The sequence below is a fragment of the Haemaphysalis longicornis genome, unplaced genomic scaffold (genome assembly GCF_048455015.1).
Source record: "Haemaphysalis longicornis isolate Haplotype H1 unplaced genomic scaffold, Haemaphysalis longicornis Haplotype H1 scaffold_3, whole genome shotgun sequence".
Classification (NCBI taxonomy): Eukaryota; Metazoa; Arthropoda; class Arachnida; order Ixodida; family Ixodidae; genus Haemaphysalis; species Haemaphysalis longicornis.
This window is the reverse complement of record NW_027526335.1, coordinates 168,969,556-168,996,632: the sequence shown is the minus strand read 5'-3', so window position 1 is coordinate 168,996,632 and position 27,077 is coordinate 168,969,556. Positions and strand designations below refer to the sequence as shown.

General features: G+C 46.9%; 1 protein-coding gene across 1 annotated transcript in view; it reads left to right on the top strand.

Moving 5' to 3' along the window:
• Nucleotides 1–27,077, top strand: part of LOC144175650 (E3 ubiquitin-protein ligase MIB2-like) — a 207,554-nt gene that overhangs the window by 44,964 nt on the left and 135,513 nt on the right. The window contains exon 6 of the mRNA XM_077704699.1: nucleotides 25,641–25,814. Coding sequence (XP_077560825.1) covers nucleotides 25,641–25,814 — 174 coding nt within the window. The remainder of the gene's footprint in view (nucleotides 1–25,640; nucleotides 25,815–27,077) is intronic.

Sequence of the window (27,077 nt, the reverse complement as noted above, 5' to 3'; positions counted from 1 at the left end):
CAGCTGAGATGGGCTTTCGCCAACACCTCGGTACATAAAATGGCGTGGAACATCTTTCGAAGATGGTACTTTTGGGTGGCAGAGCTCGCAGCATACGAACGCTCCTGACCATGGACGTCCTAAAGGCTTATGGCAATGTCAGTCACTCAGCGATCCTTACCATCTTACGTCAGCTGAAATTTCCAGTCATGGTCTTCAACTTGGTGCGGTCTTTCCTCGACAGTCGTACCTTTTGTATACGAATCGGCAAGGAAAGTGTAGGGCATTTCACTTCAGAGCGGGGAGTACCCCAGGGCTCTGCGTTGGCACCAGTGTTGTTTAATGTGGCACTCCTTCCCCTCGCGTGGCAGTTAGCTACCATTCCGGACATTTTCTTTCTAATCTACGCCGATGACATTACAGTCTGGTCAGTACATGCAGATTTGAACAGACAGCAGGCAGGCCTCCAGGCGGCCCTAGACTAAACGGAGCATTGGTGTGCCAAGATTGGATTGACACTTTCGGCGGCAAAGACGACCTTCATGTCGATCACAAATAGGTGGGGCCGACGTCCTCTTTCCCAGACGCCCCTCTCCTTGGCCTTAAACGGCCGTGCCCTCAATCCCGCATCGTCAATGCGAGTGCTTGGAGTAGAAATAGACGCCTCTGTGGCCGCGGCTCCATGGATCCGCTGCGTGCGCGGCAAAGCCTCCAAGACACTTCATCTCTTCCGACGGATCTCACGAAAGACTGGCGGTGCCTGTAGTCGCATGGCACGTATCCTAGTTCGATCTGTCTTGCAACCCCGGCTGATATACCAAGCTCAGTTGCAGCATCTCACACGAAGGGACTGGGACCTACTGGAAAGTGTAAACCGAGAGGCTATGCGAGTTATCACAGGCCTGCCTCGTATGACCCCAATTCCGACGGTACAAGCTGAGGCCCAGCTGAACACCCTCGACGAGCTTGTTGAACAGCGGAGGAGGGCACGTCGCCTGAAAATTCAAACAATTCCCGTTGCTGCGGCATTGGCCCACTACTTCGATTCTAAGTCACCTGTTATATTACGAAAATCACCTGACCTTCCCCCTTGGAGCCGAAGCCAATCCACAGACAACCGGCCACTGACCAGGATACGCCGTTTTCAAAATCAGTCACTGCAGCCCAACCCTTTTCCCTCGGAGTCGGATGGCACAGCCGATGCAATGCAAGTGTACGTCGACGCAGACATGGCCCCAAATCTCCTACACACCAGCCTTCTGTGCCCCACTCATCCAGAAGTGCAGCAGACCTGCTGATACCTCACCGAGGCACCTCTTCCTTCAATCATGGCAGAACTTCTGGCCATCCGGGATGGGTTATCCTCATTATAGCCGCGATTACGAAAACCCGCCGTCGTGCCTTCACCTGTACACAGACTCCACACAGGCAGTCCGGGAACTCCGACGCGTCGCCAAGTCGCTCGACTTGACCTGCGATGTGCATCGTATTGTGAACTCTTTTCCGTGTCCCGTGCGAGTTCTGTGGAATAGACGTTCAACACCTGCCCACACTGACGCTGACGCGGCCTGCCATCCCCAGAGGGTAACTGGGCCGCTACCCCTGCTCCAGTTGTCGCAGATTGACACCCTCATCATTCACAAGGAGTCTCTCCGGCGCTCCACGCGTGCCCTTCTTCCTCCGCGTGGGTCGGACCTTCCTGGCGGTTTAACCCGCCGCGAGGAGGTGGCGCTTCGGGAAATCCGCGTGGGCGCAGCTTTGACCCCGGCGATAAAGGCCTCATGGAGGACGCAAGTTCCCCCAGAGACATCCCAGGCAGCACAGGACTGTTCGGCCTAAAACAGGCCGGTGTACTTTGGCCGGTGATTTTCTGTCCGGCCGTTTTCCGGCAGCCATGTTCGGCCCATGTCCAAATGTGTGCCTAGTGGCCGTATACGGCCGTACTCCCATGGCTGTCCAACGGCCAGTGTCCGTCGGCCAGTCGACCGGCTTACGGTCATACGGCCAGATTCCAGCCGTAGGGCTCCGGCCATTCCAAAGCCACCCGTGTACGGCCGAAGTACGTCCGCCGGAGGACAGCCGAGATGCGGTCGTCGGACTCCAGCCGCACTACAGCTACCAGAAATACGGCCGTGCGACGGGTATTGGAGTTCAGCCACAGTACGTTAGCTGTACTCAGGCCGGTCACTGCATGTCGCGCAAGCAGATGACTCATGCGCGCAGTGCAGAAGCAGCACAAACCCAACATTTTGGGTCCAATGCAGCCACATCAAAGTGAGCTCGCGCGCAACCACCAGCCGTCAAGCTTTCAGCGCAGCCTTGCTTAATTACCAGCCTCAGTTGACAGCAAAATTCATTTATTAAACAGTGCTCACAAATTGTCGTTCCTTTAATTGCTGTGCCCCATTTACTGCCGAACACAGAAAATATTCAGTTCTTTGTAGAGCTTGAACAGATGTATTGTCCAGGTCCTGATATCCTCTGTGGGGTGGCTTACCTGTAATAAACGGGGAAAGAAGAGGGGGGAGCGGAGGGCGCATACTTTAGTGGGTTGAATTTCAGAGAGATAAATTGCGCCGCTTTTAGCCAATTTCTTTTAGGGCAATATTCCGGAACACTTTCATGCTATGACTACATAAACTATTTTTATAACAGTTGCTTGACCAATTTTGATGTATATAAAACCGGCGTGAATGCCTTTACGAAGCGTTTTGGTTCTCAACAAAACACTCAGGAGCATTTATTATAACTCCTTCACAAAAAAGTATGTCCAGTTTTTGCCCATTTTTTCTTGCAAAGACATCTTCTACTCGATCAACTATCCTGATGATCTTAAGCAGGGCTGATGCTAAGAAGGAGCGAACAGGTACTTTCATTTTCAATCTATTTTAATGTTGTTTTCATGAGTATACGTCCACACCACTTAATAGTCCAAAATAGCTTAATTTTCTTCTAATGTCATACTACGTTCAAAAAATTCTAGACGCGTCGCGAATGACGCCCTGCTTCAGGTGGCTGCAGTGTATCCCTTTGTGTTCACGCAAGGAAAGGCGTAAAGTTAGTTACATTATTTGTTTCAAACCAATAACATAGCAATGGTAGCATGCATACAGGAAACCTTGCATACTGCAACGAATAGGGCAATAAATATTTTATTGGTCAAGGTTGAATGCGTAGGGTTCTCAACCCGTCGGAGGCAAACTTGCGCCTCTGGAAGTTTATTTATTTATTTATTTATTTGTTTATTTATTTATTTTTATTCATTTATTTATTCATTATTCATTTATTTATTTATTTGATGCCTGCTTGCCTTTGCATGCATTACAGAAGGGAGATACATAACACTAAGCATTAAATATGAGACAAAATAACAAAATAATTCTAGAAAGCGCGCTGAAAATCGTCAATATAAACAGTTAATGCAATCATACGTGGAAGATAATTACACTGAAGTATTGATGTAAAATAAAATGAATCGCGCAAGGCGTCGCCTCTAAAGGAAAGTTAATAATTTTCTTTAAGCTAGCGGTCCCACTTTGCGATATGTAGAATGGCGCTTGGACATACTTCTCCCCTTCTACAACAGTTTTAGAATGATAGATATTACGAAAAAAGTTCAACCTGTGGTTTCGTCTGTGATATTTCACGTCCTGCCATTTCAGTTTACTTTTACTTTCTCTCATGCTAAGTTGAGCGTGCCAATTACCTAATACGAATCGCACTGACATATTCTGTATGTTTTCGAGCGTATCAACGAGCTCTTTGGTGTAGGGATCCACGAAAACACATGCGTACTCCAAGATTGAGCGCACATGAGTGAAATACGGTTGTTCTTTTCAGTTAGATGGAGGTTCACTGAAATTTCGTCTCAGAAAGCCAAAAACATATGCAGCCGTAACTTTTATGGCGTGAACCTGCCTATTTAACCTCTAACCACTCCGTAAATAAACTCCTAGGTATTTATATTCCTCGGCCGTTCTCACAGCAGCATAATGTACGGTATACGTATCCAATTGGAATGAAGGTTTTCTTGTAAAGGTGCCGTTAACTCACTGTTTAACATCTAAAAACTTTTCTGAATCAGCACACCAGGATGTTATTAAATTCGAATAAAGCTGCAGGTATACGGAATCACGTTCATTCGCTATAGTCCGGTTAACTACACAGTACTTTTGAAAAAGCTATAGGGCCAATAGTAATAACAATGCAAAAACCGATTCATTCAGTTCATAGGATTAAATGTACTACGCAGAAGGTGATATGCAACACCATCATTTGCTTTTTTGCAGTCCAAGAATATACAGTCAACCACTTAAAGCTTATCTATTGCAAGAGCCAAATCGTGCGTGAACTCAACAATCTGCGTTGAGCAAGAAACTCCTGACAAAATCCGTGTTTGCTAGGATGCTGGCGATTATGTTTACCCAAATGAGTCATATCCCAAGAGTAGCTAAGGTCACCTTCAAACATCGGAACTAAATTAACAGCTAGGCTTCTTAGTGACAAGACTTAGTTGTTATCGCAAATTTAAAATAATTTTTTTTCTAAATAGGCAGTCGTAAAATCCCCTGAAGTAACACAGTGCAGGGCATGAAGTTCATCCTACCAATGCACGAGCGAGTCTCTTCTACGTTTATCACCAACAACATAGTGCAACATTGCTTGTCGCAGTTTAATTGTAAGCAGAATAACTTGCGCTTTTGCTCGCACTTGCCTTTCTTTGGTTGGGAGTCCTTGACATGGTGGCGGTTTAGCTCCTGCGTGGTGGCCGCTTGCTCGACGCCCTTGAAGGCCAGTTATTTTGGTGAACCATCTCCATCTCGGATCGGACATCTCTGGCGGGTCGATGTCTCCAATGCTCTCCATTTCTTGAGCGGGCGAATAGCCTCGAGCTGATGCGTCGACGAAGCCGGCGGCAGAGGCGTGGTAGCGGCGATGACTGGCGAGGCTTAGCTCACCCGTCGGTGTGGCACAGTCTTCTTGTGGCAATAAATGACATTTCGATGGCCTAAAAGGTTCCCTGCTTATGTCCAGTGAGTCCTTGCACCTTGCCCGTTCACCGAGAACACTCATTACTGTTGGACAAACGATGTTCGTTCATTTAAAACGTAGAAACACGGATCGGATGAAAAACGCGTCCCCGTCGTTCGGCTCCCTAACGGCTTTTTCTCACCCCAGGAAAAAACCGGTTGGTCTCCTTCCAAACACGTCTGTGCATGAATTCTCGGCGCCCAGGCGCGAGCCGTTGTTCAGCTGTATGCCGTTTGCCGAAAAAATGACGTATAACCAGATACCTTACGTAGGCCGGTCTCCTCTTGAACACCGGTTGCCAAATATTCTGTGGCCATTCGCTTGCCGTAATTCGGCCGAGGACAGCTAACCGAAAGAAAAACGTATATTCTGGGGCCGTACGTCCGCCGGACGCGCGGTTCACCGTTGAAACAACGAATGCACGGCAGCCGCGCTCCGGCCGGTCTCCTTTCGAACACCAACTGCCGCAAGAATACGCATATTCTGTGGCCGGTCGCTTGCCGTGCTTCGGCCGATTACCGCTTCCCGAAGAAAAAACAGATGCCCTAAGGCCGTACTTCGGCCGTTCTCTTTCTCAACATCGGCAGCCGTAAGAGAACTGAATATCTGGCAGCCGGTTAGCTGCCGTTGTGCGTCCGGACACGGGCGTACGGAAAAATGCCGAAGCGCTGGTTGCCGAATGTTGGCCGTTCAACGCATGATCAGTGGCTGCCAGAACCTGGATGCTGGCCGGACATGCCAGAAAGCGGCCATAAACGGGCCGGTCTTGGGGCACAGTTTCTGTGCCGCCTGGGATGCCCCTTCTCTAAAACCCCTGCTACTGAAGCGATCCTGGACCACCTGCTTGGTTCATGCTCCGGCCTCCAGGCAGCACGAGTTCGTCACATAAGGGTCCTTGGGTACCAGCGAGGACGACCACCTGACCTTTGCCGCTGGACGCACGGTCCCCAATACCGGCCCCTTCTCGACTTCATTGTGGAGACGGGACTGCTGGACTACATGTAGTTTATGCCGAAGGGCGTACTTGCGTAATAAAAAAAAAGAGTCAACGCGACGGGTGATTATATAAACGCATTTCTACTATCAGTTTTTGGAAAGGCAACAATATTGTTAGACTATTCCGAGCTCCTTGCTGAAGGGTCGCACAAATCTGACTTTATTTTCGGACAATCACTGCACTGCTTAGAGAAAATGGAGCCCCTGAAAAGTGCCGTGAACAATGCACACGCCAAGAAAAAGAGTTGCTACATCGTAACCAACCGCTGTTTTTAATTTGTTTAACATCTATTTGTGTTTGCATGCATGCACGGCCGCAAATAAACATGGTTTTCGTCGTTTATAGAGTCTCTAACGCCGTATCTAGGATTTAAAGCTCCAAAGCTCCAAAAGAGACAAAATTCTATGCGAGGTGCGCGGCTGCCGCAACTACCGCAGTGACGAAAAATGACGCAGACTCTTCTTGCGATATAATGAACAGCGACCAAGGTGGTACAGTTGATGGGTACGCACATGCGTTTGTGTAAAGGATTTTTTTAGGAAATACTTTAGTCGAATTCGTAACAAGTGTGTCTCGGAATATAGCTATTGTGATTTATGTTCCGAGAGTTCAAACTGGTTTTGTTTTCGGTTTCGCCGTGCAACATGCTCATGGCTCCTAACGATATCGGTGACCACGCATTAGCCATACTTCAGGAGTCACCATGACCCCCTGGTGACAAGTTTTTAATTTCAGATATGGACAGCATAAACCTTCTATCACCGGTTGTTGCGAGCAAGTGTCGTTTCATATAATCGACGTACGACCATTCGCCGTAAGCTGCATATGCCTGTAGGACGGGTACGCTTGAAACAATTCAGGCAAGTAGAAATGAAGAAATGTATTTAATAAGAAAATGAAACTAACTGAACTTTTTATTGCAAACCGTAAAATCATTTCAGATGGTGAAATAGCAGGTCGGTCTTCAGCACGACCACACGTCCCCGTTTCCGTAATACTGCCCCAAGAAACGTAGTAGCTGCTGACAAGATATTTGTTGGCGCTAGGGTGAAGCCTACTGCCCAACATTATTAAGGCAATGCTGAGTTTAGCCACTAAAACTACCGCAATCAAAGAAGTAAACAGCAATGTCCGATATGACGGGGTTGAGCCTTGACATATACTATTTGTAAGCCTTGTTAATGTTGCTTTAGCCTAATTTGATGAAGCATGAAGCGAGTGGCATCCCCTGTGTGGGTTCAAGTCTACGGGTATAGGCCGGTTTTTTATTGACGTATTGCGTTTAATTGGCCTATTCGCCGACGACGTGGCGTGCAATAAGGAGAAAAGACATGTAGGTGAGCTCCGTAGGTGCGGGAGAGACGCCCTGCGCTTCACCATCATCGATAAAATGGAGCACCAGAGTTCAACCAGTGCATCCACCTCGGCTGGGCCGTCCTGACTACATGAAACGGTACTTGTTAGCTTGAAGTGGTGGAAGGAAGTTCATGCGTCCTATTTTGCAGTCAACATGTGAATAGCGGGTCATGACGATTTATGAAGTATGACTAATGCGCGATCACGAAAACCGTCATAAATCATAGACGTATTGCACGGCGCGATCAAAATGGAACCTATCTCAAACTCTTCAAAAATATACCACAAAACAACATTATTACAATTTTTCTTCATTCCAATAGCACTAAAGTTGTTCCTAAAATAGCATCGACGAAAAAGCAATAGAGTATGCATGAAATCTAAAACTTAAGAACATAAAATTTACAACATCGTCCAATAGCAGTGCAAGACATGTTCGCCGAACAAGAAACGTCACGGGAAATGGTAAGCGGCAAGCAGAAAGAGCATCACTCTAAAATTAATTTTTCTACTCAATAGGTTCACCTAAACACATTCACAGTAGCCGAAACCTGGTCTGTAGGACTCCAGACTTTATTCTCCACAAGTATCCTCGCAATTTTTAGAATCACTTCAGTGTTCCTTTAAAGTGTGGTTGAAGTGAATTATTCAAATCCATGTTTTTATTTGCATTGCATAGAATCACTGTTCATCCGATCGATAAAACAGTACCTGATTTATAAAACCCAAAAGCAGAAAATATAGCCATGCGGCATTGGCGGCGGTCTTAACCACTACATCGCTGACAAGGATGCGTCTTGCGATGCAATTGGACGATGCCCTGATGTATACGGACTTGATTATCTGTCAATGCTATTTTTAGCAAACATTTTGTGTACTGTTGGCCACAAGCATATGTATAGTTATTTAGTTGTTGTAGCCTATTTTAGAGGGTTGTCCGAACCAGTCTCGGGTTTGGTTCCCTGCAACATGCTTGGCGTCCAACGACATCGCTGACTGGCTGTCGTTGTCCGCTACATCATCAGTCGGATCAAGCTGCCAGCCCCACTTAGAATCGTTACGTTCACTAACTGAGGCATACGGAGTGGCTGCACGTCCTCCGCGCCATAGGAGACGCTCAACTCCTACAGGAGACGCCCGGGCGGCAAGGTACTCTTTAATTTCCTGGTGTCGTTCCCTGTAGCATGGCCGAGGAACTTCCGGGAGTACCCACGAAGTCTCAATCGACGATAAAGGCTGTGACACAGTATGTGACCCACTTCGCTGCATTGGTACCAGAGGGGCTGATTGTGAGATGCGCGCCATACGACTTTCTTTTGAAGGCATCTGGGTTTATAACTCGTGGCTGGACTCAAAATTCGCCAGAAGGGCTCTGTAACAGCGGCCAGAAAATGGGGCGACGTCGAAACCGGCCTGAACAGCACGTCGCGAAAACTCATGGCAGGGCGTTCCACTACCGGTGGCGGAATGCGAGAGGCACATACGTGTATGTTGGAGCAGGGCACTTAACTTCATCTGCAGCGGCGGGGGTCATTGCCCGTCGTACTTCGTAGTGGATGACGTCGGTGACAGCAGAAAATGTTGTCTGGCAGCCTCCCTGCTGAAGCATTCGCAGTTCTTCCCGCCTATTACTTCGCACGATCTCAAAGTGTTTTTTTATCATCATAGACTTGGACGCAGCAAGCAGCCAGATTCATTTCACGGCCATACGGCATTACGCGCTGCGGCAGTGCCCGCTCAATTGTGGTGTGCTTCTCGAACGAATTCGAAACCGTCGCTGGTGGGCTCCACGCAAGACCAGCGCAAAGCTACTCCATGACACCCCGCATCATATGGAGCACCTTTTCTTTGCTCATAGCAGGGTACCTCGCCTAAACAAGCGCGAAATGTCTTCCACAAACATAGAAACGCCCTCATTCGGTTTCTGAGCTCTAGAATAAAGAGGGAGCTAGGCCTTTGCCTTCTGCTTGCTGCTGCGGTACTTGTCGAGCGGTTGACAACGAAACACCAGCCAGCTCGTAGTGACCCCTTGAGATTCTTAAACCACATTTTAGCTGAATGTGCGAGAAAAACGCAAAAGTTTCGCAGCTTACATTCATCATTCCAGTCGTTGAAAGCAGCACGGGGTCGAAAAGGTCCAGCCAGTCTTCCACATAGTCGAAAGTTTCGCCATGGAATGACCGCGGCGTGCGCTGCTGGTGCACGACCAGCGGTGGCCATCATCGGTACCCTGCTGAATATGCCGCATCTCGTACCAGCGGTGAGAAGACTACGCTGCACTGGCTGGTTTACCTAGCTGTCGTTGTCTTCATTCGAAGCGGAGCCACGAGCAGCACAAATTCCTGCTGTGGACCTCGAAGGCGGCGACTTGATTTGTGCGCAGTTGTTGTATCCAGATAAATACCGTGAAGATCAACACGCTCGCACGGATCGAAGTGCATGAGAGAACCCCGAACCCCTACCAGAAATGTCGTGGGTAAAATGCAAAGAAAACGTGTCTACTGTGCCAAGAAGACCTACAGATACCACTCAAGCTGACGTCAGAAGAAGGAACAAAAACTGCCGCGCTGGTGCTTCAACAATCTCCTCTACTAGTCCCCGCCGTTCCGATAATCGGCACAAGTACGAATGGGGAGAAAACACACGTCTATATTATCAAAATGCCAAGCGGGATTTCGCTATGGGAGATCCACTATGGACCATCTGGTGGCTCTTGAATCCTGTATCAGGGATGTGTTTGTACACAAGCAGCACTGTTTATCCATTTTGTTTGATCTGCAGAAATCGCATGACACAGCATGGCCTTACGGTATTTTTCGGGTTCTCAGTGTATTGCTGTTTGCGTAAACATGATGACGAGCTTAAGAGACTAACTCTCGGAGAGTAGCTGTCCGACTAGATTTGGAAATGTTTTATCGAAAACTTCAAGAAAATGGAGTGCCACAGGGTGGAGTGCTCAGCGCCACTCCCTTCATTATTAGAGGAATTCTTTAGGAAATACAATTCTTAGGAAATACAATTCTTTCCATTTCCTAGTCACTTTATGTACACGAGGTTTATATTGCTTTTAATTCATGCAATATTACCTTATGTGACAGGTGGATTGAAGTTCTTGTAAACAGACGTGTGAATGTGTATATGAGAATGGTTGCTGTTTCAATGCGAACAAAAACGCACGCGTCGTTTCTTTTGGGGCGCGTGGTATTCACCCTGATCTCGTAATTGTTCTCCATAAAGCGCCCGTAGCTGTAAAAAAGGAGCGCAAGTTCCTAAATGTTGACACTCATTCATTCCACATATCAAGCGCCCAAGAAAAAAATGCTCAGGATGCACTGAAGATTCATAAAGTCCTCTTACACCAGTCATGGGGTACTCGCACGAAGTGCCTATTGGCATTATTCCGCAGCCTTGTGGGGTCGCGCATTGACCATGAGTGCGTTGTTTATCACTCCGCTGCAAGAAGAGAACTAAAGATGTTAGACAACTTCGTAAAACGGCAAACAGACCGGAGCGACCAGACAGACAACAAACTACACGTAATAAAACCACACTTTGGACAATGCACTTCTGACTCACGCAGCAGGCACATTGAAGTTACCTTAGCTAGGTTACGAATAGGCCTTACACATGTAACCCACTCGCACCTGCACAAGGGATGTCAAAGATCCCTGTGTAGCAGGTGTGGGGAGGGCCTATCCGTGATACACATCCTGATTCAATGCAAGGCTCTCGACATTACACGATGCAAACACTGGAGAGAACTTTACAGACAGCCTATTCCATTACATCCGTCATACTTCTTAGGAGACCATGCTATGTTTTCTGTTGAGCGCACCTTTAGGTTCTGTCAGAAGTTTAATTATTACAGCTCGTCTCATACCACCCATAGTTTTACCCCTGGTCCTATACACCAGCCACCTTAATAATCTTTTAACCACTCTTGGTCTTCACTCTGGCTCTGTACATTTGCCGTACTAATAATCCTTAATTGATTTTACTTGTGTTCTCTCTAACCAATTTTATTTGTCACCTATTCATCAAAACACTTTCTTGGCGCTCTTTGTTCTAGTTGTCCTTGCGCCATAAACATTCAAACATCCTCAACTAAAGATATTAGTTCCTGTGTACTGCCTTGGCCTCCTGTGTACCGCCTTGGCCTTCAGGACAACACCTGTTATAAGCCTGCATGTAGAAGCCAGTCAGTGGTCTCTTGATACCCATCGGAAGTACACTGGGCTGAATGACGCTTTCAATGTCTTTGGCAGGGCTTCCAAACAGTACCCTAAGCAACCAGGATTTCAAGCTTTTTGGAAACCGTCGTGCCATGGCTAGTACATTTCTTTTATCAGTGAGCGCACTGGCCTAAGGCCTCGCTATACCCTTCGCCAACGTTCAAGAAACCACCTTTGCTGAATTCGTTCCTCCGTCGGTTTTTTTATGGGATGATTTGTCCCTCCGTGGGATGATTTGTTTGATTTGTTTTTATGGAAATAGACAACAGAACAGCTTCCAGGGAATCAATTAAACCGCAATTTCTGTAGATACATAACAAATGCAGAACTTCTGAGTTCTACACAAATGCGTCAAAGTCCACGGCTGCACTATAATGTTCTCAACACGCTCCAAATATTTCTGTCGAAGACTACACTGAAAGCCACATCAATCATCACTGCTGAAACACAGGGCCTTCTCATGGCAGTAAACATAAAATCCAGGTAAAATTCTAAAGGTCAGAGATATTCGCTGATTCGCAAAGCCCAGTGCAGGCTTTAGCATCTGGGAAGATACAAAAAGTCCAGTCATTAATGCACTTATCAAGCTGCTGTGCTTAGCATACAGGCAAAAACTAGAAGTCACAATCTGCTGGGTCTCGGGCCACTGCGGCCTAGCGGAAATTGATGAAGCAGACAGGAATTCTGCAGCTGCTGCTCTTCAGAGTGACTTAGATATTAGATGTATCCCGTACGAGGCTCTTCAATCGTGCGCATTGAAGAGACTGCGTGACCAGTGACAGGAAGATTGGAATGCGATGACAAATAAATTGCCTATGAGAAAACCCAAACTAGGTAAATCAGTCACTGTGGAGCGGGAGAGGACCACAGCGGTTACTCTTTGTAGAGTTCGGATAGGGCATATCCGTGCTACCCATGCATTCCTATTAACAGGTGCAAAACAGCTCCGCTGCTCAAGATGTGGAGCGTTGCCGTCAGTCCTCCATAGATGCAGACTGGAACAAAGGAAGACCACTACTCAGAATATTAAACATCATTGTACTGGCGCTCTTTGGCCTTGATTCCCTCGCGCTAAAAAACCCCAGCACTATTGTTACTGTTGTTACTATTCCTAGTGATTTTGGAAGGTAAAACGAAAAACATGGAATTATAGTCGGTATTTGTGTATTCAATTACTGTGGCTTTGCAATCAGTCAAAATATTGCACAGGATGTGGTTTATCAATGTGCCAGAGCCTGTTAGACTTCGTCGAGTTGGGTACTGATTTAAAGAAGAAATAACAACGCTGTGCAAACATTTCATGTATTCATGCCATGATTCCCCCCCATATCTCCGTTTATACTTTTATTCTCATTTGCTGAGATGTTTAATATTTTCCTGAGCTGGGAACAAAATTCGGAGTAGGAAGACCACGGAGAGCGATAAATGGATGCAATTATAGTGTTATGGTTGCTTATTGATAAGACGCTGTGATGGTACTCTAAGGAAACTGTTTCGCAAAGATGATTAATAAATGATAAATCATGACGACGCGTATATGATAAAGATGATCTGATAAGTAAAGCGGATCCACCAGCACGGTATGCGTCATGACTGCAATGCTCTGAGGTATACCCCGGCAACCCGTAGAATGTCTCATCGCTGCGGGACAATCAAGTCTCAGATAAACATATGAAAGAAGAATATTGATTGATTATAGAAAGAAAACCGTGAAGATCATCGTAATGCTCACGTAGACTGCGGACGTTAAGGTGGCCAAGTGATAATAAACCGGCTTTTTATGTAGCAAAGATTTTGCTACGGCACCAGAAAAAACAGTCATGTGAGTGTTGGCTCAAAATGCAAAAGAAATTGCTTATTAGAATATGCTCAGGTCATCTACACAAGAGATGCTACGCACACGAGTGTCGTCAGACTTCCTAGCTTCAATTGTGGGTTATCAGTCCAAAGATGCTTTCATTCTTCTGCCTTCTTGAATGCAAGCGCTTCAGTAAAAAGTCCTTTTTACCAATGCCTAAACTCCTGCCAAGGAGTGCTTTATGATCCTGACATCGCAGAACTCAAGGAGGATGAATTCCTTGATGGCCTGCAAGAGGAAAATGTTCCTGCTGTCAGGCGTGTTATCCGACGTAACGACGTTAACATTCCTAGTAATCACCTTGTCTTGACTTTCAACTCCACTAAGCTCCCTGAATCACTGAGACTGAATCACTGAATCATCAAGCCCATCCATACACCCCAAACTCACGCCGGTGCTTTAAGTGCCAGAGGTTCGCATATACACTGCAGAGCTGTCGGTTCATTGAGACGAGTGCGTAGTGCGTGAGTACTGATCATCCCTCGAACTCCTCCACAGCGCAGAAATCAAAGTGTGCCAATTGTGCAGGCCAACACCCAGCGTAATCACGAAAACGTCACAAATGTGAAGAGGGAAAAGAAATGCCTCTCAGGATAAAAGAAGGTCTGTCAATTCAAGAAGCGCGACGACGGTTCTCGTTTGTGCGAAAAGGCACTTTCGTCGAGGTTGTGCGCCGGGGGGCCGGGCCGCCTCACGCATCGGTAGGGACGCAGGTTAGCTGTGCTGATCTTGCTCCTGCCCAGCCTCCTCAGTGCAGCAGCCAGCACAGCCAGAGCCTAATGCACGTGCTCCGGCACCCGAGGCTCTCTGCTCGGGCTGAGGAGGCCATGGAGGTTGTTCCCTCCACCTCGTCCCTTCCAGGGCCCCAAGAGGCAACTTGAAGTCACTCAACATCTCTCCTACCCGTGCTTTCTAAAGGCACTGGGAAGGAGTCATCAAAGACCTCTGCAAGAAGGGAACCTTCTGCAAGAAAACCGCCTGACAAAACGTTAAAAAAACGTTTATTGTACCTCATCCAGACAAAATACTATGCCAGTTCCCTTCATGCGCTGGAACTGTAGAAGTCTAATCCACAACATTGACCATATACACAAGTAGTAAACGAATATGAACCCCAAGTACTGGCGTTGCAGGAAATAAACTTAGTAAGAATCCTAGCAACAGCTTGATGGAGGCCAGTTGATTCGACGTGATCACAGCATTTAATGGCGCAAGAAAACGCGGACACTAGAAGAGAAAACAAGCAAGACAAACGAAGCGCCACTTCCAACTAAACTTTATTGAAGAAACAACGAGCATTTATAGGTTATCAAAACATGACGTCACCACTGTGTTCGCTTATTAGGAATTCAATCTCTGTTGCTGAAAGAGCAACAGATGGCTTGCTGATGCACTCTTTACCCGCTTTTTCGATTAAGAACGCTTCGATAATTTCCCTATCAAGTTATCACTAGCCCTGTGCAGAACTCTTGTCTGCTCCAACCTTGGTACACACTTCCTTTGCTTACAGTGGCCAGAAATGTGCCATACAGCTTTGTGTCTTACAGCCCAATTGTGCTGACGCGCTCGTTCATTAAAACAGCGGCCGGTCGGCCCGATGTACAATATCGAGCAACTCGATGATGATTGTGGGGTTTAACGCGCCGACGAAACGCAGGCGATGAGGCGCGCCGTAGTGGAGGGCTCCGGATTAATTTTGACCACCTGGGGATCTTTATCGTGCGCCGAAATCTCGTACACACGGGCGTTTTTGCTTTTCGCCTCCATCAGAAAAGCGGCCGCCGCGGCCGGGAATCGAACCCGCGACCTCGTGCTCAGCAGCGCAACGCCTTAGCCACTGAGCCACCGCGGCGGGTAATATCGAGCAACTCATTGGGACTTTACACGCAACATTCTTTGTGCAGTCACTGTACTGCGCCTTGTGCTTCTTTGTGCAGAGTTGGGCCTTCTTCTTTGACATCATGGGGCAAATCTTTGAAAGCTTTCCAGGTGCAATAAAAACAAAATGAACAATGTATCTCCTCGCCACCTTTTTTTTGTCATGTGACACACGATGCCATTAAGGAATGACGTGCACCTTATTGTTGTCGATTTTTTGCTGCTCGCCCTCCTTTTTTTTCTTGGTGCTTCACTTCGTGCAAAACAAAAATACATGACAAAATTCTCCGCAGTTATCACCTCCTCAGAAAGGACAGAGAAGACAGCACCCGCGCTTCAGGGGGCTTCGCTTTAGTTGTGGCACAAGGCACAATTCTAAGGTCAATACAACTCAGCACTACACTGGAGGCTATTGCAGCACAAGTTTACGTCAACAAGCTGGTCACTGTTCTCTCAATCTATCTGCCACCAACTGATAATGAGTCATTGCAGGAACTTAATGACCTTGTTGAGCAACTGCCTGCACCATTTGTTATCATACGAGACTTTAATGTACATCCATGGCTGTGGATAGGTGACAAAATCGACAGACGGGAAAAACAAATCGAACAGTGGGTAACGATAACAGTATTTTTGTGTTCAATAATGGAGACACGACAAATTGTTCTGCCGGTACGGGAAACTTCTCCTCACTAGACCTTTGTGTTGGGTCACCAGAGCTCCAGATGGACTTTGAATGGAGGGTAGTGAATGATCCACAAGGAAGTGACCACTTTCCCGCCTTGTTGCGAGAAGTGCACAGCCGCTTCCTGCCCTTAACAGCTGTCCACCCCGATGGAGGCTCGGGAGAGCAGAGCGGGGAAAATTTAAGGATTTGGTCAGTTTTGAGAGATTTGACATGAACAGTATGCCCATAGACGAAGCAAATGCCGACATTTGCGAGGAACTCGTTTAAGCCGCTAGAGTGGCCGTCCCACAAACATCTGGCCAAATCCCTAAGGAGCCAAAGCTGTGGTTGAATAATGCATGTCGCGAAGCCCGGAAAAAGCCAAACAATGCCTGGGGTGTGTTCAGACGGTACTCTACCATAGATAACTACTGCCTAAGCTTTGAAACTACACGAGCTGCTGCCCGGAAAATCAGAAAAGCAAAAAGAAAGTCGCGGCAAAACTTTATAAGCACAATAAACTCTACCACTCCCGCAAAAAAAGTCTGGGACCATGTGCGCAAAGTCAAAGGCAGCTACAGACGGTTCACCGTGCCACTTTTTTCTACCGACGGTGAGAACGATTCGTCGCAAACGGAAGCGGTTATTTTACATGCCCACTTTGCAGGTGTTTCCAGTGATACAAATTACACACAAGAGTTCATGAGACATGAGGCTAGTGCTGAAAAGCTCGAGAATAAAATACTAGCAACAACACTCAGGACTATCACCAAGAATTTACGTTGTATGAACTTAAAAGAGCACTAGCTCAGTGCAAGGCTACTTCTGTCGGCCCTGACCTTATTCACTACGTTTTCCTGTAGCACCTTAATGATAGCTGCTTAGAAGTGCTTGTGAAGTTCTTTACTAATCTTGAAAACAGTTAGGCTTCCCAAAACATGAAAAAAGGCTGTCCTATTCCGTTACTGACAGATGGCAAACCACTAGACTGTCTATTAAGCTACTGACCCATAACGTTGGCCAGTTGACTGTGCAAGACATTTGAGCAGATAGTCAGTTTTAGATTAGTCTTCGTTCTCAAACGTGTGGTTTTCGGCAGTTTCGGTCTACAACTGACCACCTTGTTCAGCTTGAAACAATGATACCAGATGCTTTCGTTAAAAATCAGTTTTGCCGTTCGTCTACTTGAATATGGCTAAGGCCTATGATACCACGTCGCGGTATGTAATTCTGCAGGATATGGCAGCGATGGGAATAAGAGGGCGAATGTTTTCATGTGTACAAGACTTTCTTCAAGAACTAACCATTACTGTGAAACTGGGAAATACTCTCCTGTTCTTTCAGTCAGGAAAATAGAGTACCTCAGGAAAGTGCGCTAAGTGTGACACTTTTTGCGCTTAAAAGAAATTGCTTGGCAAAGGTTATCCCTCGACCTGTTATGTATTCCGTTTAGGTCGATGACCTGCAAATTGCCTTTTTGTCATGTAACCAATCACTCTGAAAGACTAATCCAGACTACTGTCAATCGGTTACTACTATGGGGAGATGGAAATGGTTTCGCTTTTCTCCTGAGAAGTGTGCACGTGTTTTACGCCGAAACGAGGTATTCAGGCCAACCCTGAAATTAAAATGAGGGATATGCTCGTTCCAGTATACATCGAGCAGAAATTCTGAGACATCATTTATGACTCCAAATTGACATTTGGGGCACACATAAAGGCAGTCAAAATGACCTGCATGAGCCCACTTAACATACTAAACATTTTGTCGCTCAAGTCGTGAGGGGCGACCGTGCATGTATGCTCAGAATTTATGGCTCACCTGTACGGTATCGTCTTGATTATAGCTGTATTGTTTATGGGTCAGCTCGCCAATCTTATCTCACCTTACTGGATCCAGTGCACAACTTGGGCCTCAGACTTTCCGCCAACTTGCCTCAGACTTTGGCCTCAGACTTGCCGTAACTCTCCTGTTGATAGTCTTTACGTTGAGTGCAATGAGTGGCCTCTGCAGTACCGTCGAGCATACCTAAGTGGAGTATATGCAGCCACAATAGCATCTATAAATGACCATCCTTGTGCCGGCGAATTTTTTTATAATAAGTACAAGAATTTCTATGAGGATAAACCAAGAATGGTCCACCCTCTTGTCGTCCGTTTGGAGGAGCGCATGACTCGGTACTCTTTCATGATATGCCGGCCAACCAGTTTGGGTTTCTCGGACGCGTCAGCCTCTTGTGACTATACGGAAGTCAAATGTGAGCGGTCAATGCAAAAATACGACAATAAAGCTTTTCCACACCAGTTTCTGCGCCAAGAATTTCTTGCACTTAGGGATAAGTACAGTAGCTATTTCCACTGCTTTACTGATGGTTCAAAAACTGCGGGTTACACTGGTTATGCTTTTTTAAACACTGCAGTTACTGTAGCAGAGAGAATAGGTGATGAAGGCAGTATCTTCACTGCAGATATCTTTGGTATAACCTCAGCTATTGAAGACATAATAGCAAATGGAATACAAAAAGTGGTGATTTTTACAGATTCCTTAAGCGACATACATGCTGTGACCTCCCTTGTCCTTTCAAAGAATGCGGCTGCATGTATGCTGAAAAATTGACTGTGCTGCCTTACATCAGCAGGGGTTAGTCTCGTCTTTTGTTCGATACCAAGCCACGTTGGCATTCCAGAAAATCAAACTGTCGATAGAGCAGCATATGATACCAAGCATTTCGCGATGGCGAAGTCCAAGGTTCCGTACCAGGACTTTCGGAACACCGTGCGAAAGTCAATTACAATGTACTAGAAAACTGAATGGGACAGACACACAAATAGGTTACACCTAGTGAAACCATACCCATCTGATTGGAAAAGTTGCCCGCAAAGAAACCGTTTTTATGAGGTTTTTTTGTGCCGACTGCGAATAGGTCACAATGTGCTCACACATGGCTTCCTGACCCAAAAACCAAAGAAACCCGTGCGTGACCCCTGTAGCGAGTGTCCTACTGCACTTCATGTGTTAATAAGCTGCCCACACTATGAAGAAGAACGAATCAGTCATTTCAAAGCATTTTACACATTTTGCATCCCTTTACACCGTATGCTTTTACTTAGTAATAAACCGTTAGTGGACTTTGGTAACGTTTTCAAATTGTTTGAGGGCACCGGCCTTTTACACCGGTTTTAGCTATGTGCATATTTGAGTCCTTCTAAATGTTTTTAATCTTCACAACACACTGAATAATATCGTTTAACCGTCGCATAACTATTCTACCCTGTATTTGGCGCATTGGAAGTCGCATAACTATTCTACCCTGTGTTTGGCGCATTATAACCGAAAAATTGATGTGCCAAACAACCACAACTTCATCATCATCATCAATGCCAAAATCTTTCGTATAAGATAGTTACTAAAGACGTGATTACAAAAGGAGTGCAAAAAGCGGTCATTTTTAGATGCTCGGAGTGGTGTAACTTCCCTTCCCCTATCAAAAAATGCGGCTGCGTCTATACTAACTGTAGACTGTGCTGCCTCAGACTGGTAGGGGTAGTGTCGTCCTTTTTTAAATGCAGAGTCCAGAATATAAACTGTTGGTAGAGTAGCGTATGATACCAAGCATCGTGGAAGTATGGTTCAGTCTCCGTACCATTAAACCTTAACTTACTTTCTTTAACTTTATTGAATTGAATTGGTTTATTTCCATAAAATATATGGTGGATTTGTTTGAAAAAAGCCGCTCTAGGCAGCTTGACAAGCCCTTAAATTCATTGACAGAGGCAGCAGCAGGGGCGGGGTGAGAAAGAAAAGAAAAACAAAGAAACCTTTTCGAAAAGAAAGGAAAATGAAAAACAAAATAACAGAGAAAGAGAAGAGGGACTCCTCCACTCAAAATAGAAGAAACATCAACAACTAGTAGTACTGCTACAATAACAACAAATACAAAAAAAAGAAAAGAACAAGAAACCGGCGCTAGAGATGTACAAGTCAAGGCATAGGATAATTCAATTTGATGTCACAAGTATAACGGCTCGAGCGGGGCAGTGTTCAAGCTAGTGACAAGTAGAACGCTAAGTCTTGGGGCAATGCAGAAAGAAGGCGACAACCACTGGTAGAGGGACAAGAAGAGTGCAGCTTACAGGCATCAAACATCAATGATACACAAGGCGCATTACTAGAGAATTCAAAGACAAATGTGGTTCTAGCGTGGTGGGCGAACAAGATATCAAATCATATGAGCGTCAAAGAAGAAAATTGGTTCCTGCGCTAAAGAAACGCATTCCAAATTTCAGGCAGGCATAAAAAAGGAAAGCATGTCACGACAGGAAGTACATACGAAGAGCTGTTAAGGATGTGGATGTGACGTCTATACTACTTGAGTGAAGTTTATTCAGTAAGGTGGGAAGAGTGAAGCTTAGCATTTGAGTACCGTAGTTTGTTCTTGGGCAGGGTACGTGCCAAAGTTCCGGTGACCGTGTGTTGTAGGTTAGGACGTTTGCTTTCAGATTTGCCAGGGAAGCGATAAAATTGGTGCCACTTTTTACTTCTTTGCGATACGCAGACACTAGTCGGTGGTTTAGCAGATTACGTACTTTCATCAGGGACAGCTCTTGGAATAAGGACTCAGATGGTGAGCGGTAACGCATATTAGAAATTATGCGCGCGCATTTTTTCTGCAGAAGAAACAAGTGGTGCAAGTTTTTAGCGGAAGTGTTTCCCCAAACACAAGAACAATAATCTATTTGACTTAAAAAGAGAGCGTTATAAATAAGAACTTTGACTCTACGAGGGAGATTTCTAACTAAATACAAAAGTCCGACTGCTTTGCACAGTTTGCTTATTGGAACATTGATATGTTCATTCCACGACATGCGATGGTCCCTGCCACCCCGCGCAAGCTCTGTGGTCATCCTCTACTGTGAAGGTGCTGTCTGTGGCATCGACGCTATCACAGACAGTGACCGAATGGCATCGACGCTATCATAGACCGTGACCAAAGTTTGCTTCTCGACCATGGTGTCTCCTTCGCAATAGGCACTGCGGATTCTAACCAAATTCACGTTCTGGTCACCACTTTTACCGAGGAGTATTGGCATCCAAACAAACAAGGGCGCTGCAATTGAGTTCCTCGAAGAAACGCACGAATAACGTGAAGTGATCCCGGTCGCCGGCTTCGAACGTGCGCTCGAAGATTCTTCCAAGCTACCGCGTCCCTTCGCGGTAAACCCGGCGCTACCGAAACAAAAATGAAACAAATTATTGGCTTTTCTGCGTCGCCACAACGAGTGTTTGTCGTCGAACTTAAAATTACGTCAGACACCTCTAGCGATTGATTGATTCTGGGGTTTAACGCGCCGACGAAACGCAGGCGATGAGGCGCGCCGTAGTGGAGGGCTCCGGATTAATTTTGACCACCTGGGGATCTTTATCGTGCGCCGAAATCTCGTACACACGGGCGTTTTTGCTTTTCGCCTCCATCAGAAAAGCGGCCGCCGCGGCCGGGAATCGAACCCGCGGCCTCGTGCTCAGCAGCGCAACGCCTTAGCCACTGAGCCACCGCGGCGGGTACCTCTAGCGAAGCACCGAATCACAACCTAAGATGTAGCCCGACCTACCCGACAGTCACCGTACCGCGTGTCGTCACACGAGCAGGACACAAGTCGACCACATGCTAAGCGACGACATTATACAGCCATCGCAAAGCCCCTGGGCTGCTCCGGTCGTACTCGTGAAGAAAAAAGACAGCACATTAGGTTTTGCATTGACTACCGTTGACTGAACAAAATCACCAAAAAGGGCATCTACCTCCTGCCACGAATCGACGATGCCCTTGACCACCTCTGCCGTGCAAAGTACTTCTCATCCATGGCTCTGAAGACAGGCTACTGGCAATATTGAAGTGGACGAGAGAGACTGGGAGAAGACCACATTCGTAACGCTGGATGGCCTATACGAGTTCAAAATGATGCTGCCGTGCTGTGCACGGCACCAGCAACGTTTCAAAGAGTCATGGACACTGCTAGCTGGCCTAAATGGACACACCTGCATCGTATACCTCGAAGACGCTGGGGTTTTTCGCCCGGACTTTCGACGAACACCTTGCAGGGTTGCGGTCTGTATTAAAAGCCATTGGTACGTCAGGGTTAACACTGAAGCCTGCAAAGTGCCCTTTCGCGTACGAGAAGACCGAGAGACAAGAAAGGCGTGTGAAGATTTCTCGTACTGTGCTCGTACTAACAGCGCTTCGGCACAAATTTTGCCTGCATTGCAGAGCCACTCACGCGCTTTACAAAAGATAACAGCCCTTCAGCAGGGCATCCGCTCATGAGGAAGGATGCTGTGAGCTACAGCAACTCCAGTAAAGCCCGACCCCGCTCTCTCACTTCGATGGAAACGCCCAAACAGCGATGCACACAGACGCAAGTGATGATTGATTGTAGAGTTTAACGCGCCGACGCAACGCAGGCGATGAGGCGCGCCGTAGTGGAGGGCTCCGGATTAATATTGACCACCTGGGGAGCTTTAACGTGCGCCGAAATCTCGAACACACGGGCATTTTTGCTTTTCGCCTCCATAACAAAAGCGGCCGCCGCGGCCGGGAATCGAACCCGCGACCTCGTGCTCACCAGCGCAACGCCTTAGCCACTGAGCCACCGCGGCGGGTCAGACGGAAGTGATGTAGGCTTGGGTGCCGTCCTTGTCCAAAACCAAAGCGGTTTCGCACAAGTAATCGCCTATCCCAGCCGTGGTCTGTCGAACGAAGAGAAAGACGACCATGCGCTGTGTAGGCTCGCAAATTTGAATTACCCCTCTGGGCGTCTTGGCCAGTAAAGCTTGCGCTTGCAGGAATTTGACGTCACAATCGTCTACATATACAGGAGAGAAGACTCCAACGCAGACTGTCTTGGTCGCGTTGGAGTGTTTCAAAGTGCTCCCCGGTGGTGATTCCGCAACATCACGGCGACATACGCGGCACGAGGTCGTCCATAGGGCATAATTCATAATTCTTTTTTTTTGCCGCCCAGCTTATCTCACATGGTAGGTAGTGTTTCGCCCTAACGTCACTAGCCTGGAATATTCTTTGGTATTCAGTTTTCTTGATGTTCTCGGACGGTTCGAGAAACACACGCGGCGAAACATCAACCCCCGGAGAACAGAAGCCGCCCCATGCAATTCGCCGGTGCTCGCCTGCGAACACCACTTTCTTGAAAGCTGCTTCGACGCCTCCATATTCTTTGAGTTGTTAGGTTGCACAAGTTCGCTCCCATACACTTGTTTTCATTAAAGACAACAGCACTGCCTTCGGCATCGTGACAATGTGATGCACATTTCAGCGTAGAAGTATATGGCTTTGCAATTGCTTCCCTTACAACGCTTAATGTTGGCTTCGAGAGCCTGGATGTGAGGTCCGGGCATTACGAGTACAAACATTCGGCCGCTAAAATTCAATCCATTCAACTCAGGGTGGTCTTGCAAGTTTTGTTTTATGGTGGCGCATACATAGGCTTTTGAAGCAATGTGTTAAGACCGTCTTAGCGTATTACACAAGGCGTGGTCGGAGGCATTGACCGTCAGTGCAAAATTGTGTAGAGCCACTTGCGGTGCTCACAGAAAGACACAGGATCGCAAGACACTGCTCCAAGCGATAGTGTGCGAGTTAGCGGCCTGTCTCTGCGACAGCCAGCGCAAGGTGCTGAATTGCACGTAGGTAACTTCCAGGGCCTCCACCCTTGTCATTGGAAACGCGTTCGGTCCGCGCCGGGCATGGTCGCCGCTGCATTCTGCACATACCTCGCGGTATCATGTCACTCAGAAAATCAACGTATGTAGTTTGGGCATGCGTCAATGCAGTATGGTACGGTACGCTACATGCAGCGCGGTGAAGCACAGAGTTCTGCTTTTAGGCCACCTTCACGTGCCTTGACCTGTCTAACGTCATCGATATTGTATGAATAGAACTTTGATGAAGATTGAATGAATATAACAGTGAGCCCGCGCGATTGGTCTTCAAGCGCCCGCCAACACCCTTCTACGCTTGCTGCCCCTAGCCTCTGGCCTATCACACTGCACGCCCGCGCTTCCGGGACACGCAGAAGCGAAAGCAATCCGCGTCTTTTGCCAGCCTTGCTGTGCAGCGCTCTTATTCGGCTTATGCCGGCCACCCAATCAAGTATGTGGGAGCAACTCTGGCCACATCGCGCTTTAGGAAAATGGAACAAACGTCCAAAACTGCTGCGCTGCTTTCACGACTCCGGCCACGGATTCCGTCACTCCAGCCTTACCTACGTTACCGCGCGCAACTGGCATTCAAGCGCTTCAGAGCAAGATGGCGATAAAAAGTGGCAAACGCTGCCGCTTGTTGCCGAAGATTGTTATAGTTTTATTCGGTTATATCGAACAGCTTCCTGTATTATTCTTTCCACATTGAATCACTCTCCTCGTTTCCACCGAGTTTGAATGTATTGCGGATGTCTGTATATTGAACTGTAGACAGTTCTCCGAACTGGGGACACGCAGGATTCTCGGGTAAAGACAATGACGTTTTATGATAGCGCTGCTACGGCAATAAAAGCGCAGGCTCTAGTGCGTCGCAAATGTGGCCGCCGAGGAGCACGCGGCATTGCGCCATGGGACGGGAAATTAAACGCCGCGCTTCGCAAGCAGTATACACGACTCGGGAAGAAGGTGGGTACGGGTAGAGCAAACTATAATGTCCAGCCATGCCCGGTTCGTTGATGGCCTTTCATCACCGCGTAATACCAAACGTCTGGAAGCCAGCTTAGAAAGACCGTGCAAGCTTCCGCTGATTACCTTAAAGTCAGCTTTATCTCTTAAGAAGCATTGCGAGGACATTTCTTCAGCGGCAATATAAGACATAGAAATATGGAGGACCTAAGACGTTTTTTCTTCTATAAATTTTTCCATTTGCTCAATGGAACTCTCCGCTAAGTACACTGAGGCGCGAACAAACGGAGCCGCCACCTACCGACGAGCAGCGTAAGTTGCCAGCAAGGTCATGTAATATCCACCGGAAGGTTGACCAATTCAGTGAATTTTATTTCCCCATGCCCGCGAGAGCGTGTGGGGATGGACATGTACAGCTTCAGAGTAAATGAAGCGGGAACAGTGTAATTATCACTCCCGCGATGTGGCCATTCAGAGTAAAATTATTTCCAGTCTCTGAGGAAATCAACACATGTCTAAATAAAAGGCTTGATGGAGATGCTTGAGGTCGTCGTATTGAAAACAAAAGGAGCAATAACATCTATTGGGCCTTCATGCGGTTGCCGTTTCAAGAACTCATTCTTGGTGAGGGACGTCGTACAGCATTCACTTCCGTGGCCCAGTGCGTCTCTGCTGAAAATAGCATTACCGCGAGGAATCGTTGGGGAAGTTACTTTGCTCCATTTTGTAGGCTTTTACCGATCTGCTTGTGGGGTATTGTACTGATAGGTATACGTACGCTGGGTGGTTCGTCACCAAGCCACACACAATGACGGTCTGCGAAGATCAACTGGAACAATCGTAACGAGAGCAGTAACTGCACGTATGGCACCTGAAGCTGTGAAATTCTCACGGGTCGGGGCTAACAGATTAGGAGCCTACTGGGTTTTCCAGATTGAGTAACGTTATGCTCTCTGCGCGCAGGTAACGATGCCAAGACTGGCATTGTAGCAAACGTTCGAGGGGAAGCGCGCCTGGTGCGGAAGACAGATGCTGGAAAGTTGTGGTACTACAGCACTGACAAAGTGGACGACAACCTCAAGTTTGTGAAGGCGGCCCAAGGAGGCTACTACTACAGAGATCACATGCCGGCCATTGGTAAAGATCACCTTATTGCACGAGCCATGTGTTGAATCTAGCTCCTTCACGCTTCACTTTGCCTCAAAATGTTATTGAATATCTGTGGATGCCGAATATGATTTTTCTGCTGGTATTGCCTGGGTTTCGTATTGTATTTATGCTAGATTAGTACATCATGGTGGCTATGGGGCTAAGCTGTTCTGCGGCTGAGGATGAGGGCGATGGTGCGATCCTGCCTACGGTGGATATTTTGTTTCCTGTAGAAGCTGAGAAGTAATCTACTATGTGTCGAGATTTCAGAGCACCTTAAAAATTGCCAGGTTGTAAAAAAATGTTGAGCTTTTCGCTTCATTATGCCCCTTATACCACGTCTAGCTTTTGCACGTCAAACATTTGAGATAAAATTTTTATGCTTCTGTTACTGTAGAATTTTCCCCATCGCCAACAGGTGCATGAAAAGCAGGTAGTCACGAGTGAGGTGTACAAAAGACGCGTACATTTTGTACCCTTAGTAAATTTTTTCCGTGAATATCCTCGAAGAAAAAGCGTACGTTTACGTTAGTGCGTGAGCACAAATTCACCCGTCTCCTTCGGAAGCAGGCCGTACTATGAGACTACACACGCGTTTGTGTTGAAGAGCTGTTTTTGCTTTCAGTACGTCGCATGGTGAGGTGCAGGGGCGTTGTGTGCGCTAAATATAAGATGTTGCCACGCAGGAGCAATGGGGACAGTAGGGTGCCAAATAGCCAAAACTGTTTCGTAACTGTGTACTGGTTAAATTGAGGTCTTTCATATAGACTCCTGCGCGCTTTAAGAACGAGTGTTTTGCGCAAAAACGACACTAATTTACCCAGTCTTCTGTATGCAGTGACTCAGGAGTGGGAATATCGATAGTAACAGGTGAAGGCGCTGGGAAGTTGTAGGGTTAAAATCCTGCTCGTCTATTGCCGGTAGCTGATGAAAACATTAACATTAAAAATGTCTCTTCGCACGAATCCTCCAATCAAATAAAAAAAAAATACTGAGTGCGGTTATAAATAGTCATGCTTTCCCCGCCTTGCGCTTGGCCTAACAGGTAAGAACTATCTCGCCGCCTATTTTGCGGACATCCGGAGAACGATATAGGTGGCGTATTTGTGCTCATTTAGCAATAAAAAAAATGTTTATTCTTGCTCAAACGGGTCTTACTCTCAGGGCGGGTGAATTACGCACTCCTCTATAACCCGAATTGGTGTTCTACAGCCTTTCGCGTGCGAATAAACTTAAGTTCGCGAGCGAAAA